Raw genomic sequence first — 18325 nt, forward strand, 5'->3', positions numbered from 1 at the left:
TATCCGGTATAGTTTGCTTCCGAGTCCCGAAAGTATTGAACAGGTATTCGGAGTAATCCACGTTCTCGTCTTGAGAGCTGGTACAATCAAATGTGACACCAGGAAATAGTGTGGTCACAAGTTTTCTCACACCAGTTGTTACTAAATACCCGGCGCCAAAAGACAACGGAAAAAAGACGGCGGCTGTTAGAAGTTTCTCCATATTAAAATTTTTTCAAAAGAGAGCGAGGGGTTGAAATGCTGTCAAAGTGCTATTTGTAAAATACCTGATGTTTTGAGATGGACGCATTCATAACCTCAGATATTCTTTGATCTATGACATAGATCTATGTCATAGATCTATGTCATAGATGTCGTCATAGCTACAATGAGCTCACTGTAGTTCTGGGGGAATGTCTTGCTTCTGAACGTTGCTATGGAAACGGTCAGATCAGTTCTGCATGACTCAAACTATTAACCCTTTGCAAGTGTATATTTCAGGAGGCTGGGGATTAAAACAGGGATTTTAATAGTTAAATATTAAGTTTAGTTTGACAATAGTATATTAAAACCATTAATTTAAGTAGGTTTTTTTTTATCATTCTATCAGGTTTAAAATTTTGAATCATACTTGACTTAAAAATATCTTGAGAGGAAAATTAAATGTAACTTACAGACATTTGCTGCTGCTGTTGTTGTAAAATGTCACAAGAAATTTTGCCCGCTTGGAGAAGAGCTACAAAGAAATAATTTTGGTTTAATCATTTTACACGTTAGCATAAATATAGAATAAAGAACGATCCCAAAGAAATGATGCTGCCGCTCCATATTTGATGGGTTGTAAACAACCCACTCCAACACATTTGTTCTGTATGGTGCGGAAATGTAAGTAATAGACAGAATGTAATGTCTTCCAGCTTTTTCTGTGTAATTGAGAGCTTGACACCAACAGCAGCCCACATTGCTGATAGCCGGGAAGGAGATAAATGAGTCCATTTCTATGCTCTCCTGTAAACTGGTTATGAGTCTGGTGGTTTTTTGTGTATTTTAACTATTAAAACTGGTAAACAAATGTTTATATCTGTTTTTAAAAGAATAGCAGCTTCTCTCTTATGTCTCCATCAGATGACCAGCATTAGCAGCTTTTGGTGACATTATTATTAATAATAATTAGATTGTTTTTGAATACGATGCAGGATTTAAAATGAACTGATGAAGATGGTCTATGTGTCAAGTCTGGCCTGGGAGGGATGTCTGTGGTTCCTTTCTGGACCTGTTAAACCTTCAACCCGATGTGATAGACTAGCTGTGCAAATGCCTTTCCATGCAATTCAGCTTGATTCTCATCTCCCTTCAGTACTCTGTCTGAGATTTCTCCCACTGACCTCGGTTTCTCCAGTAGGATTTCAACCAGGCCAATCGGCGAACAGAAGGAGAAGTTGTGAACGATGATATCGATTTTCTGGGCTCCTTTAGTGTTATAATCTGCTTGTAGTTTTGTTCACTGACTCCGCAGTGAACAAAGTCTTTCAGTCTGTGTTGGCCACTTCTCCTAGCATTGAGAAATTAAAGTCGGACCAAGAAGAATGTTCAAGACATTTTATTCCTGGTAAAGATGCCATTTGGCTTGGCATTTCTATTTTGGATGGTTTGCATTTACCATTAAGCTTCATGATTCCTTCATGATTGAGCTGACACATTTTATACGTCACGGCCAAACGCTAGCAATTTGGTATTGTAATCGAATTCTTTGAAACTTGAAGTTCACACCTCTATTAGACAATCATTTCTCAGTAGCCCAGGGTCTAGACCCGGTGTATGAAGCAAAGCGTAAATCAAGGAGCTGGGTTTTTTCCAGGCTAGTGGGACACAACAGATAGAAATTGATCTTAAGTATGTGTGCATAGATGCGTCTTTGTCAGTGACCCTCGGGACAACCTGTGAACAACAAAAACATTCAGCAACCATGGTAACTGCGGCCGTCAGACAGTAGAAACCGATGCCAGAGAACGCTGGTGTGGTTAGTTTTGAGTTTTAGCTGAAATTGTGATTTGTGGAATTTCTAACCGTATCAGAAAAACATTTGTTCTGCTTCTGGTGTGACGTATAAAAGAAAAAAAGACAAGCAGCACAAAGCTTACTTCAAGATATTTATTGTTGTATCACTGTCATCACTGATTTACATAAAATGTAAATTAAGAGAGAGATCATCTCAAAGCAACCGTTCTAGTCCATAAGCCAGCCCCAAGCATTCTTTTTCTATTTGAGCATATCTGCATTCAGCTTTGGTCATGGCTCTGGACGCATAAGCCACTGGCTTCCATTGTTCATTCTCAGCCTGAAGAAGAACTGCTCCAAGCCCATCTTTTGAGGCATCTGTAGATAGTTTTATTTTTTTAGTTGGATCGTAGAAGATGAGCACCGGTTCCGTAGTCAGATATTTTTTTAATTCCTTCCACTCTTGTTCATGAACTTCTGTCCACTGGAATTGACTATCGTTGTACAGGAGTCTGCGAATGTTTGTCATCTTTGCACTCAAATTGGGAATGAATTTTCCTATAAAATTAATCATCCCCATGATGCGTAGGACACCCGTTTTGTCGACAGGCGGTGGCATTTTCAAGATAGCCTTTATTTTATCTTCATCTGGTTGAACACCCTGGGCAGATAGTTTGTCTCTGAGAAACATAATTTCTTTGACGCCAAACTCGCATTTATTTTTATTGAGCTTCAGTCCATTTTTCTGTATGCGCTCCATGACGCGTCTCAATCTGTCATTGTGTTCTTGAGCTGTTGATCCCCAGATAATGATGTCATCAATGTAGACTCTCACTCCTTCCAAGCCTTCTATGATCCGCTCCATCGCTCTGTGGAATATTTCTGGTGCCGACTTTATTCCAAAAGGAAGTCTTAGAAAACAGTATCTTCCAAAAGGCGTGTTAAAGGTACAATACTTGGTACTGCTTTCATCCAGCTTTACTTGCCAGAACCCTTGTGCTGCATCCAACTTGGTGAAATATCTTGCTCCAGCCATCTCACTGATTATTTCCTCTCGAGTGGGTATTTGATAATGTTCTCTCCTGATGTTCTCATTTAGATCTTTTGGCTCCATGCATATTCTCAATTCTCCATTCTTCTTCTTGGTAATCACTATGGAATTAACCCAATTGGTGGGCTCTTCCACTTTCTGAATGACTCCCAACCTGGTCATTCTGTCCAACTCATTTTTCAACTCCTCTCGCAGTGGTGCTGGAATGCGACGTGTAGCATGCACAACAGGTTGAGCGCCCTCTCTCAGCTGAATCGTGTATGTGCAGGGTACAGCACCTAATCCTTGAAAAACATCCTCATAATCCTGAAGCATTGCATCAACAGGGTTATTAGATTCATTCAATTCAGTGTTTATGTGATACACTCTTTTCACCAGTCCAAGTTCTTCACATGATTTATCACCTAAAAGTGACTCATGATCTTCTTTTACAACTGAGAAGAACACAAGATGTTTTGTTCCTTTAACTGTCACATTCAGCTGACATGTGCCAATGCACTCAATTGATTGTCCATTATAGTCTCTTAGACCCGACTTTATTTCTTTTATATGAGGTTTTACTTGCATTTCTTTTATATCAGGCATGCTAATGAGGTTCGCCTTAGCACCTGTGTCCAATCTGAACTTAACTGTGGTTCCATTTATTAACAAAGGAATTGTCCATTTATCATCTCTGTCAACACACTGCACTTTTTCTGACTCATTTTCACAATTCACAACACCAATAAAGAATGTGTCACTTAGGTCAGTTTCCTCTACTAAGTTTACACTATTCCTCTTTTTTTCTTCTTTCCTCTTCATAAAGCATTGCTTTGCAAAATGATTCTTTCCATGGCAATTTAAACACTGCTTACCATAAGCAGGACATTGTCTCACTTTATGCCGTGATCCACAGCGCTTACAGTTGATAACGGCTTCCTCTGGCAGCTGCCTCCTCAGTGCATTGCGTTTTTTCTGGCAGGACACCACTCCTACTGCCGCTGCTCCGTCACTGAACTGTGAAGTAGTTCCTGTTGAAAGTTCAGAAAATGTCCTCACTTGCTGCAGACACAGTTCGCTCGCCCGACACATCTTTACAGCTGTTTCCAGGGTCAGTTCCACTTCTCTCAGCAGTCTTTCTCTGAGCTTCCCATCACGTACACCAAAGACGATCTGATCTCTGATCATCGAGTCCTTCAGCAGGCCAAAATTGCATGACTGAGCTTCTACTTTCAGATCTGTCAGAAAGTTATCGAATGGTTCATGCTGAGTCTGCATTCGGGAACGAAACACGTATCTCTCATAGCATTCAAGGTGAACAATGATCATCAAATTTATTTAGCACAACATCCAACTTTCCTTTGTCGTCTGGTTCATCAAACACGAATATAAATGTGTTGTAGACTTCCAAAGCCTGCGCTCCCGCTATGGTCAGCAACATCGCTACCTTTCTTGGCTCCGGCTTTGTCTCCAAACCCAATGCGGCGACATATAGTTGAAAGCGTTGTTTGAAGGCACGCCAATGCTCATCCACGTTTCCCGTCAGCTTCAAGCTCTCCGGTGGTTTCAGCTCCATGGTCGGCCTCTCAGTTCACTCCTGACACCATGTTATATTCGTGTTTGATAATGACCAGGCATCTTGTATTGCTCAGACACTTTTATTAAAGTCTCTTATCAGGCGTCTGCTCACACAGGTTTCTTACAGGTGTGTCACCCAAGACTCTCTCACTCTGTTGTTCTATTCTTTACATTTATGCATTCACATGAACTCATGATCGCCACCTAGTGGGCATAAGTATAATTCATTCAATCATCACACCGTTATGCTGTACTTAGCTAACGGGAAGCGTGTGTTTGTGAGACGTCCACGCACGTGACCACGTAGAATGGGCATCAGCCAATGAAAAGCGGCCCCTCTGGTAAGGTCCATAGGAGATGAAATGTGGAAACAACATTAATGTTTATTCAACATTTCATGCAAAGAATATAGAAATGACAAAGTGAGGAGTTTGAGCAAAATTGCTACCGCAGTTGATAAACCCGGTAACTTTTCAGCTGTTCTTCGTTAACGTGACATAAATAGGTTATAATGATTTTCATTCAGTCAGGACTTTACGCTGACACTAGCCACATGCATTGCAGGCAGATTGTAGTAAAGCATTGATTAATGCCTGGTTTTAAAATTAGTTAACTGAACTTGTAGCCATTATTTTGCGCCCATTGTTGGACAACACACGGCACGATTGAACCGATCGAACCGTTATACCTAGGATTTCTGTGGGCTAATGTGTGATCTCTCAGGTATTGAAAATGGGCCGACAATCGGCCGATAGCTCTAAGATCGTGTAGTGTGCGCTGGGCATTACACATCATTTTAGATTTTTCTGAAATATCAATACAAGAGAACAATAACTTTTCAAATTGTTTTATAATCTTTTGTATGATATTTGTCTCATTTCATTTCACAGACATTTTATTTGAATAAAATAATCTTAGTTAATCTGCTAGGAGTAAATTTGCTATATTCAGAAGCTGATTTTGAATCTAAATTTCTGATCTTTGCTTATGTTTAGTTTTATGCTATTCTTGATACATTCACTGGTTATTTTTTAATGGAACCACAGGCAGATGTAAAATGTGATCAATAGTGAAGATTTCCACCAGAAAACAAAACTATAGATACAAAGTTTTTACTTGTGAAAATATTCAGGAGTCAACTGATGCTCCAGGCAGGTTAAATTGTTCTGAACTGGTACCTCAATAAACTCTACGGTTTTTGGACTAAGAAATAAAAACTAAGAGTCTGAAGTAACTGAAAACTGCTCACAGTTTGAAACCTTTATATATCTATTTTAAAAGGACGTGCTCTCCTCCATATTACCTTGATTTAAACCTCAGCTGTTTCATAACGGATTTTATTTCTAGTGCACTGACTGAAAACCACTTAATTGCCCCCAGCCCTGCACTGTCAGTGGTGTTTGCACAAGAGGTGCCAGCGTCGTCGCACAGATAGCTTTCATTAAATATAATCTGCGACTGATCAGGGGCTCCGTGTTTATTCAAAGGTAATTTCCACAAAGTAAAAATCCAATAGAATTGATTGATGTTGGTGTCAGTATACAGCCCAGCTAGCAGTAGGCCACTAGATTAGTTTTAAAACGACTCAGCTACTGAATGTATTCCCGTATTTGTTTAGGCAAATGTTGGGCATTTATTGAATTGCTGTTTTATTTTGTGCTGGAAAGCAATATTTTCTAGCGACTTCAAAAAAATCTCAATTGTGAATTTGTCAAAAGTGGAAAAGCTTCTCATCACTGGTGCCAGTTACTGTAATTGCTTGGTATTATTTTGTTTCACCTGAAAACCTACTAAAGTTTCTACACTAGACCCTTAAAAACAATCAGGTTAGCGAGCACATTACTTTCTTTTGTAGCAAACAAAAACTGGAGAAGTAAAATAATCCAGCTCCGATTTACGCTGTCTAATCTGTTAAAACCCTGCTCTGAAGTCAGTCAGAGAGGATTCCCAGGTCTAATCTTTGCGTAGAGGTGACTGAGGGAATATTGGGGAAAACTGAAGCAATAAAAGCGAGACTGAAGCACAGACATTTCCTTATTAATTGTCTGTCTGAATATTTCTTTTCGTACCCATAGAGCAATACACTACATTGTCAGTTCTGTGAACTCACGAAACGCCTTGCAAAAGTTTTCACAAACTCTATGGAAGCCTGTTTCTGCCATTTATTTATTTAAAAATAAATAAATAAATAATCTCATAATAATGAGATGGTATCTGAAAATAATGAGATATCTCAAAATATCTCATTATTTTCAGATACTATCTCATTATTATGAGATTATTTTTTATTTATTTTTTTAACAGAGTGGTGGAAACGGGCTTCCATACGTTTCCGCCACTCTGTTAAAAAAAATAAAATAAATATTTTTTTATTTTATATTTTTTTAGATTATTTATTTCATTGTAATGAGATAAATAATCTCATTATAATGAGATTATGTATTTTTTTTTTTTAACAGAGTGGCGGAAACGTATGGAAGCCCGTTTCCACCACTCTGTTAAAAAAATTAAATAAATTATCTTATTATTTTGAGGTTGACGCTTAAAATAATGAGATATCTCAAAATATCTCATTATTTTGAGATATCTCAAAATAAAATACTATTTTGTATTTTATACAAATAGTATTATATAGTATTATATCTACAAAATAGTAAAATATCTTATATTTTGTATCTTATTATACATTATTATTTAGTATCTCATTATTTTGAGATATTATCTCATTATTTTGAGATAATTTATTTATTTATTTATTTTTTAACAGAGTGGTGGAAACAGGCTTCCATATTGTATTGACATTTTAATGCAATACAAAAATGTTTTTAAAAGTAAAAAAAAAAAAAAGGATACAGACCCTGAATAGAAAATAAAAAAGGCGACTTAAACAGCAACTCTGACAGATCATCAGTAGAGCGGTAGCTAATCTACCACATTGATCACTTATTAATAATCTTAAATAAACATCAAGCAATAAAAACATAAAACTGTAATGGACTGCATATTCTGTTTTTTTTTGTGTGGCAATATTAATATTACTTTTATTATTATTAAAAAACATCCATTTATTATCTAGTGTGAACAAAATCTTTTTGTACTGTGGGAGGAAGCCGGAGCACCCGGAGAGAACCCATTAATCAATCAATCAATCAATCAAATTTTATTTGTATAGCACATTTCAGCAGCAAGGCATTTCAAAGTGCTTTACATCATATCAAACACAGAAACACAATGCAACATAGAATCAACAATCAAAATAGGACATTAAGTCAGGTTCCATCAATAAATTTGTAATTGATTACGTTTCAAATACAATCCTAAACAGGTGGGTTTTTAGTCGAGTTTGCATCCATAAAAGGTTTACCTGTTACACTCCTACTGTGTTATATGGAACAAAATACCTATTGCTATTTTTATTCCCACTCACAATCACACAGTTTAAAACGATGTAGACAGCATTTTAATGGGCTTCTGGCACGAGGCTCCGTACTCCTCGTTCACAGAATTTCGAGCAGGGACTCCGCCGTCCCTCACGGATTTTTGTGCAATTCTTTTTGTAATTATTTTTTTATTTACAAAGAGAGATTCCCATCACATTCGTTAATTACAGCTTTACCCATCTAAGATTGTACATGAGTATACAACCGGAGAATCCAAGTGATTTTGTCCATACTGCCTTTCTGGTATTTTCTTTTACAGACTATTACTAAATGTTGTTGTGAACAATAACAAAAATGAACAGAATTGAACAATAACGGGGATTGCACCATCTCGAGCAATAAAAAAAAACCACAAGAACATACAAGGGCAGAGCACATAGTTCTCAAGAACAATCAAATGAAGTCAGATCTAATTGGTTTTACATACTCAGTCCAATTGGTCCAGATCTTATAAAACTTTCCTCTTTCAACTTGGAGGGAAAAATAAATCTTTCCCATAACAAAAATCTGATCAACAATTTCAATCCATTCGTCGATAGTGGGTGGGTCTGGTTTTAGCCATTCCCTTGTGATGGCTTTCTTACTGGCTGCCAGTAGTATAGCCAGAAGATTTTTCTCTTGGTTGGTCCATGTGTCCAACTGTAGGTTGCCCAAGTACAACGTTTCACATTTGAATGAAATTTTTACATTGAATATATTTTCAATATGTTTGTGGAACTCTTCCCAATATGGTTTTATTACTTGGCAGTCTCAAAAAACATGGAAGTGGTTGGCTCCTTTAGACTGCACAAGTCTCCAGCAGGCGTCCCCGTTATTTTGATATCGTCTCTGAATGGGTGTAACAAAAAATCAGTGCAATGTTTTTCCAACAAAACTCCCGCCATGTGTTTGATCCAGGTCGAGACCCACTGCAGTTGACATATTTCTTCCCATCTTCTTGTGAGATTATTACCTTAATTTCCTTTCCCCATTTCCTCTTTATGTATTCTGTATTCTCATGTTTAGATAGCTGTATGGCATTGTATAACTTAGGAGATAATTCTGCTGTCTGATCTGGGTTTAATTAGTGTTAGAAATACCTCCATGAAACTGGAATCATTTTTTCTCAACACCTCTTTAAAATTTCTATTAAAATAATGTCTCACCTGCAGGTACCTAAAAAATCATCTTTTTCCAGTCCATGATCCTTCTGTAAGGTTTCAAAACTCTGAAATATCCCTTTGTGGACAAATGAATAATAGGTAGTTAAACCTTTTGAGATCCATAACTTGAATCTGTTATCATTTCTATTTGGTGTAAAATCCGAATCATAGGCTCACCACCTCATAATTTTAGATGCGCCTCCGAGGCATTCAAAATATGATGCAGCACTTCTTTTTTTTTTCACGTCCGCGCAAACGTTTCTTCCTTTCTTGACGACGTCTTCGTTCTGCGTTGCAGACGTCGCAGCCAGATAGGAGGGGTTCTCGTCTCCTGGGAGCTTTGGGAAGTTTGGGGGGGTATTTGTCCAATGCGACAGATTTCTCTTCTTGGGTCTCTTTCTTTAATGTCGCTGACAGATCTGAGGTTGGGCCAGAGGTTGGGTCGGAGGTTGGGTCAGAGGTTGGGTCAGAGGTTGGGCCAGAGGTTGGGTCGGAGGTTGGGTCGGAGGTTGGGTCGGAGGTTGGGTCGGAGGTTGGGTCGGAGGTTGGGTCGGAGGTTGGGTCGGAGGTTGGGTCGGAGGTTGGGTCGGAGGTTGGGCCGGAGGTTGGGTCGGAGGTTGGGTCGGAGGTTGGGTCGGAGGTTGGGTCGGAGGTTGGGTCGGAGGTTGGGTCGGAGGTTTTGTCTACGGACTCAACTTCTAAGGTCAAGTGAGAGGTTGAGTCTTTGGTGTCTTTGGGCTCAACCTCTGAAGGTTTTTTTGCTTCACAGCAAACTTCCCCAGCCGGGGAAGTTTCTTTTTCAGTGTCGTCATCTGTAGACTCATCGTGCTGCGAGTCTTCTCTATCCGGTATAGTTTGCTTCCGAGTCCCGAAAGTGTTGAACAGGTATTCGGCGTAATCCACGTTCTCGTCTTCATAGCTGCTACAATCAAATGTGACACCAGGAAATAGTGTGGTCACAAGTTTTCTCACACCAGTCGTTACTAAATACCCGGCGCCAAAAGACAACGGAAAAAAGACGGCAGCTGTTAGAAGTTTCTCCATATTAAAATCTTTGCAAAAGAGAGCGAGGGGTTGAAATGCTGTCAAAGTGCTATTTGTAAAATACCTGATGTTTTGAGATGGACGCATTCATAACCTCGGATATTCTTTGATCTATGACACAGATCTATGACATAGATCTATGTCATAGATGTCGTCATAGCTACAATGAGCTCACTGTAGTTCTGGGGGAATGTCTTGCTTCTGAACGTTGCTATGGAAACGGTCAGATCAGTTCTGCATGACTCAAACTATTAACCCTTTGCAAGTGTATATTTCAGGAGGCTGGGGATTAAAACAGGGATTTTAATAGTTAAATATTAAGTTTAGTTTGACAATAGTATATTAAAACCATTAATTTAAGTAGGTTTTTTTTATCATTCTATCAGGTTTAAAATTTTGAATCATACTTGACTTAAAAATATCTTGAGAGGAAAATTAAATGTAACTTACAGACATTTGCTGCTGCTGTTGTTGTAAAATGTGACAAGAAATTTTGCCCGCTTGGAGAAGAGCTACAAAGAAATAATTTTGGTTTAATCATTTTACACGTTAGCATAAATATAGAATAAAGAACGATCCCAAAGAAATGATGCTGCCGCTCCATATTTGATGGGTTGTAAACAACCCACTCCAACACATTTGTTCTGTATGGTGCGGAAATGTAAGTAATAGACAGAATGTAATGTCTTCCAGCTTTTTCTGTGTAATTGAGAGCTTGACACCAACAGCAGCCCACATTGCTGATAGCCGGGAAGGAGATAAATGAGTCCATTTCTATGCTCTCCTGTAAACTGGTTATGAGTCTGTTGGTTTTTTGTGTATTTTAACAATTAAAACTGGTAAACAAATGTTTATATCTGTTTTTAAAAGAATAGCAGCTTCTCTCTTATGTCTCCATCAGATGACCAGCATTAGCAGCTTTTGGTGACATTATTATTAATAATAATTAGATTGTTTTTGAATACGATGCAGGATTTAAAATGAACTGATGAAGATGGTCTATGTGTCTAGTCTGGCCTGGGAGGGATGTCTGTGGTTCCTTTCTGGACCTGTTAAACCTTCAACCCGATGTGATAGACTAGCTGTGCAAATGCCTTTCCATGCAATTCAGCTTGATTCTCATCTCCCTTCAGTACTCTGTCTGAGATTTCTCCCACTGACCTCGGTTTCTCCAGTAGGATTTCAACCAGGCCAATCGGCGAACAGAAGGAGAAGTTGTGAACGATGATATCGCTTTTCTGGGCTCCTTTAGTGTTATAATCTGCTTGTAGTTTTGTTCACTGACTCCGCAGTGAACAAAGTCTTTCAGTCTGTGTTGGCCACTTCTCCTAGCATTGAGAAATTAAAGTCGGACCAAGAAGAATGTTCAAGACATTTTATTCCTGGTAAAGATGCCATTTGGCTTGGCATTTCTATTTTGGATGGTTTGCATTTACCATTAAGCTTCATGATTCCTTCATGATTGAGCTGGCACATTTTATACGTCACTGCCAAACGCTAGCAATTTGGTATTGTAATCTAATTCTTTGAAACTTGAAGTTCACACCTCTATTAGACAATCATTTCTCAGTAGCCCAGGGTCTAGACCCGGTGTATGAAGCAAGGCGTAAATCAAGGAGCTGGGTTTTTTCCAGGCTAGTGGGACACAACAGATAGAAATTGATCTTAAGTATGTGTGCATAGATGCGTCTTTGTCAGTGACCCTCGGGACAACCTGTGAACAACAAAAACATTCAGCAACCATGGTAACTGCGGCCGTCAGACAGTAGAAACCGATGCCAGAGAACGTTGGTGTGGTTAGTTTTGAGTTTTAGCTGAAATTGTGATTTGTGGAATTTCTAACCGTATCAGAAAAACATTTGTTCTGCTTCTGGTGTGACGTATAAAAGAAAAAAAGACAAGCAGCACAAAGCTTACTTCAAGATATTTATTGTTGTATCACTGTCATCACTGATTTACATAAAATGTAAATTAAGAGAGAGATCATCTCAAAGCAGAAAGGGGAACAGTATACAACACGTCAAACAGGTCCAGTGCAAAAACAAGGTAACAGAAGTTTTCCTGACTACATGACTAATAAAATGTAAATTTTTCACACATATATATTTATGTTTATATATACTCATTTATTTGGTCTCATTAATCACAACTTCATGGAAAACACCAATTAAAACTTGAATTTTGTAGCCCAATATCAGTTTTTGATGAAAAAACAGTCAATAAATGATCAGCGTTTTGGAGATTTGCAGCGAATTTAAGATTTAATAAAGAAGTTTACTTAGTTTAAAGAATCATCTTATGAATATAACATTTGTCCTCAGATGTAATAAGATGCACCAACAGATGCAAAAAAAACCCAGACAGTTTATGCAGGATCATTGGCTCAAAAGGCATCGTGTCACAGTGTGAATCTCTGTCCTCTAATCAAGCTCACTGTGTCCTGTCGGCTCTGGCTGAACGCAGAAGGAAGAGGAGACTGATCAAAGACGAAGGCCAAAGACTCACTTCACTTCAACGTATTTTTCTCTTCTTTTCCATTTATCCATTACCAGCTCAGCCTCCTCTGATGCAGACACCACATCCTTTGCTAATGACTCATTCTGTTGATATTTGCTTCAGTTGTTACTTAAGCGCTTGTGTGTTTGACTCTGTGGTATCGTTTGTCTTCTTGCTTTTTTAAAACATTCTCCACTGTCTGTTTCCTGGCATTCAGCACTTCTGGTCGTAGTTCTGAAGAGGGATGAAAGGTCTTTCTTCAGTAAAGATAAACATGTTGAACAGGACAGCATTTTCTCAGAGCTGCCATCAACAACTTCATCTCGTTTTTACGTTGTCCCTCTGTCATTATTTAATCATTTAATCTTTTATTTGTTTCTCTCTCTCTCTCTTCTCTCCAGTCCCATCCATAGGGATTCATGTTCTCTTATCTAGCTATGTTTTGATGTCCACTAACAGCTACCGTACTTCATGTTTTACTTCTTCCTGTTTCCTGCAGCTGTCCAGAGATTTGCTATAACTCATGTTTAATCTTTTGTATGTTCACCATCTGCTTTCGGTTCTGCCTCAACTTTTCCAACACATCTCCTCCTCGGTGGCCTGAACTTTTCTCCAAAGAGCATCCCAGCCTTTTACATTCATCTCTCCTGAACTCTAAATCTGGTTCCTTTTAATGTTCACCTTTGATGTCACATTTAATCTGTTGAGTATGTAAATCCTTTTCTAACATATGCACCTTTGCACTTATCAGGTTCCTGTTTTTTTTTTTTTTCATTCGTCTCCCCTCACTCTTTAATTCTGCTTTTATTCCCTTTTACTCATATTTTCTCTCTTTTTAATCCTCCTCTTGTTTCTTAGGTCTCTGGATCTGACTGGCCCTTTATTTCTGGGTGGAGTCCCCAATGTACCTGACAACTTTCCCTTTGGCAGCAGGGAGTTTATCGGTTGCATGAAAGACCTGCACATTGACAGCAAGGCGCTGGATCTGGCTGGATTTATCGCTAACAACGGGACACTTCCAGGTCAGCGCTACTATTGCAATATATTGCCTTAATGCATGAATCAATGTTAAAAAATGTAATAGATTCTTAGCTGTTTTTAATAAACAAATGACAGATGTAGGTTATTATAATAGTTGATTTATTGTAATCTTCTTTTGAAGAAAACAGCACATAAAATAATCCTATCTAGTTTATTTGCCTTCAGATTTGCATTCTATGACATCACCATGAATTGAAATATAGCATGACTAACAATATTAAAGCCCAGAAGAAAATACAGAATTTAATTACATTAAAGGATAAGGCTTCATATCCCTTATTTTGTGTAGTATTAAGCATACTGTCTGACTCATAGTATTTATGCCATTCAAGATGCAAAGCACAAGAGAGCGACTTTGTCATTTGTGTCATTAAGAAAAAAAAATCATTTTGTAAATATAGAATTGTGGTTGGCTAAGTCTTTCTTTTTTGTCTTTTTAAACTCCAAAGTCAAGGAATTTCCATATATGTATAGGTATAATTTTAAAACTTTAGCACAGCACATAAACCGCTGCTCAGACACATAAATAATCACTTGAATATGACCAATATTTGGCACTATGGCTAAGGTCAGCATGTTTTGGTCTTTACCCTTGATAAAGACCAAAAGCCTTCTAATATAATCCCCACCAAAACAAGGAGGAATGGCATAGAAATGTCCTAACTGTATCAAAAGACGAAAACAAATGCGGTAAACAAGACCAATTATTAGACTCTTGAAAAACTACATGGTAGCTAGTTAAAATGTTATATATGTTATATATACATGTATATGTATATATATTAAAATGCTTTTTTCCAAAAAGAACCAAATTTAAGAACATTGAACAACAATGCTGCTGCATTGCAGTAATATTTAAGCATATTGACAAAATAAAGTCCAAAGAAAAAGTTTAACAGAACAACTAAAAGGCTAAAAAAGCTCCATCATAGCTAACTGTAGAAGGCTACGAGAATGTTTTTTTCTTAATTTCAAACACTTTTTAGCGAACACTTATTCAACAAACATATTCATCAACAAATTGATGTAATAATTTATGCATAATTGCAAAAAAAAACCCAGTAACCTAATTTTCTTAATATTAATGACATCTGAAGGTTAGTTATCAAGACTTCTTTGAACAACTAAAACAAAACGTACTAATCCTTATTAATCTACCCTGCTTCGTGTGTTGCATTTCTCTGCAGGCAGTTTTTAAGGCAACCTTTTTTATTTGTGTTGTTGTTTACAGGTTGCAGTGCCAAACACCCGTTCTGCAAGTCCAACCCGTGTCAGAATGGGGGAACCTGCCGGGTGAGCTGGGAGACCTTCTCCTGTGATTGTCCTCTAGGTTATGGAGGGAAGGACTGCAGCTACAGTAAGAGCCTTCATCTGTTTTTAACCACTTAAGTATAGTAGCACATGTTGTGTTAATAATTGCTCTATCATTAATCTACAGTAATGTTAGTCTGATATAGTCTTTCTGTAAAATAGTGACATAATAACGGGCCATTATTTCATGGCATCTTACCCATTATAAGTAAATCAAGTAATGGCTGTAATTACTTGGCCATGTTTAAGTTGAGGTGTGAATGCGCCGACTTTCCTTCCTCAGCTGCACATCGGCTCAGGAAGGCTAAAACATTCGTCCATTGGTGTTTTCCTTTGTTCTTGCTCATTTTTTCCTGCAGAGCTATTATTTCACATTCACAGCTGAGGGCTTTCAGAAAATGTAAGGATTCTGATTGTATGAGAAGAACCATATTTATCAGTAGAGTTAGGGCTGGTGAAGTTTAATCATATAGATGTAATTAAGGGAAAAAAAGGACAATCAAAAACTGCTGGGTATCTAAAAGTATCTTTGAAAACTACCTAAACTTTTCCTTTGAGATATGCACTCTGGACGTTTGGCGTTATTTATTGGGCTATAATTGGACAAAGATAAAAACAGGCTGATTTTCTCTATAGTTGGACAATCTTTTGTTCAGGTGGATGCAAACTGGGTAATAGTCAGTTATTTTTACTGACACTTCTTGATTGTGAGCTAAAACATCCAACCCTAAAGGGAAATCATTTAGTAAAGCTGTTTTTTATCACTTAAAGATGAATAAAATCTTTTTACCATCGCTATTATGTTTTATTACCCTACAGCACATCCATTTAATAATTCACAACATGTTCATGAAGATTATTTGATGGTGTAAAATGTAGCAGTTTATATTCCCACTTTTCATCTCAATCCCCGTTGCAGCCATGCCACACCCACATCGCTTCCTCGGGAACAGCGCCCTCTGGTGGGACCTGAAGAATGATGTAACCATCTCCACGCCCTGGTACCTGGGTTTGGTGTTCAGAACCAGAGCAAGAGAGGGGACGCTGCTGCAGGCCCAGGCTGGTCAGTACACCAGTCTGCTGTTCCAGGTGGGTACAGACGCACACATGCGCATGGTTTGTTTCTATCGACGTTTTAAAAGCCAGATTTTGCCAGAAAGTACGGCATTCCCCAAGGCTCAATTTTAGGTCCCATTTTGTTTCTTATTTTTATTGCCTCTTGGTCAGATTTTCCATAAATTTAATGTTTCCTTTCATTGCTTTGCGGCTAACGTCCAGATTTATATGCCCCTTAAACTACAAAATGGTAAAAATGAATCTTCAGCTATTGGTAGATTGTTTAGCTGAAGTCAAAACTTGGATGGAACAAAACTTTCTTCACCTCAATCAAAGTAAAACTCAAGTTATATTATTTGGTCAAAGTCTTCACACTACAAATCCAGATCTGATTCTTGGTTCTTTAGTTCGGTTTTGTCGGACCTCTGCTAGGAATCTTGGTTTTACTTTTGATAGCTGTTTAAAGCTAGATAAACAAGTTAGCTCTGTTGTTAAATCAAGTTTTTATCACCTGCGGATTTTAGCAAAAGTTAAATCTTATTTTTGTTTTAAGGACTTTGAAGGACTTATCCATGTCTTCATTACATCTTGTTTGGATTATTGCAATTCATTATATAGAGGCATGGATAAATCGCAGGTGCAGCGACTTCAAATGATCCAGAACGCAGCAGCACGACTTCTTACAGGAACCAGGAAGTGTGACCATATAAGGCCCATACTGGCCTCTTTAGACTGGCTGCCTGTTTTATATCGAATAGATTTTAAGATTCTTTTATTAACTTATAAAGTTTTAAATTTATCTTCGGGACCTTTTAAAATTTCAGTCTGTGTCCAGAACCCTACGATCAAATAATCAGCTATTACTGACAGTTCCTCGGACCCGACTTAAGAGGAAAGGAAATCGGGCTTTTTCTGTTGTTGCTCCTATTCTATGGAACAATTTACCTTTCCAAATTAGATCTGCCCACAGCCTGGATCATTTTAAATCGCTTCTCAAAACTCAATTTTATTCTTTGGCATTTACTTGAAGTAGTGTTTTGATACTCTCTTTTTATTAATTGGTGTTATTGTCGTTCTTGTACAGCACTTTGGTGCAATTTTACACCTGTTTTTAAAGTGATATATAAATAAATTTGACATTGACATTGAGAAACAGCACGACTAGTATGAGAACATGTTTGAGGGTGTATCAGTAACAGTTATTACGTATAATCTGGCCACAAAGACGAGCCTCTGTTTATGTCACTTTGAGCCATTTCCATAAGCCAAACACTCACATTGACAATGAATATGTGTATTTGCCTAAGCATCACAGCAGTAGGAAGTGAAGGTTGGTTGATTCCCCACTGCACACCTACTCAGCATTTTGCCTCTGTGACAACCTCCCTCAGTGGATCTTAACGCCGCACAGTCATTCCCTCTGCTTTTACACAGATCTGACCTAAACGGCCAAAAAGCTTTAAAGTTTGAGTTGTTTTTTCTTCGGTTCATGGTGCAGCTATTGCAGAATATGAGTGAATCAAGGTTGAAATATGGTTAGGCAGAAATGTGAAGTCCATGCTGAAGCCTGACATTTAAATTACACAGAAAGTGGTTGATGACTTACTTGCTGACTCAACGTTCAACTATAACTGATATTACATCAATGCTGATTCAACTATCATTAAAATTTTGACCTACACGTACATTTTAGATTGATTTATATTAAATCAATTTTGATTTATCCGATATCTAAATGGTAATCTCATGAATGTTTGTGTAATTATTAGCATGATTGTTTGATTTTGTGCCACCTTTTAAATGCCGTTCATATTGCTGGACAGACGTTAAAGCATCAAACAGTAAAAGAACAAAAATTTAAAGTTTGCAATCTGGAATATTTCCAAACCACCCCAGATCAACAACCTATGGAAAGGTTCTGGATCTTTGCAACCCTAGTCCAGACAGAATAAAAAAAGTGAATGAACATTTTAGTAAAAACTAGGAAGAAGACGGTATCTTTAGTGTTTTTAGCTAATGGCTAGCCAAGTGTGGTAAATTTATTGCGGTCTGTGAAACTGTCACACAGTTCTTTTTCTACTGAATACATAAAGTATTTCACAACATTTTGTGTAATAAACACAGAGGCTTCATCTGTGTTTATGTAGCTAAGAACTTTTAGCCAAGTCAACAGGAAGTCTTCCCCCCAGCAGGCCAAGGCTACTTAAGAA

At 37.8% G+C, this 18325-nt stretch overlaps 1 protein-coding gene across 1 annotated transcript in view; it reads left to right on the forward strand.

The window, feature by feature from the left end:
* The window catches only part of celsr3 (cadherin, EGF LAG seven-pass G-type receptor 3), a 120900-nt gene that overhangs the window by 55737 nt on the left and 46838 nt on the right, over positions 1-18325 (forward strand). Inside the window, 3 exon segments of the mRNA XM_032565568.1 lie at positions 13566-13729; positions 14980-15105; positions 15979-16148. Coding sequence (XP_032421459.1) covers positions 13566-13729; positions 14980-15105; positions 15979-16148 — 460 coding nt within the window.

The sequence above is a fragment of the Xiphophorus hellerii genome, chromosome 1 (genome assembly GCF_003331165.1).
Source record: "Xiphophorus hellerii strain 12219 chromosome 1, Xiphophorus_hellerii-4.1, whole genome shotgun sequence".
Lineage (NCBI taxonomy): Eukaryota > Metazoa > Chordata > Actinopteri > Cyprinodontiformes > Poeciliidae > Xiphophorus > Xiphophorus hellerii.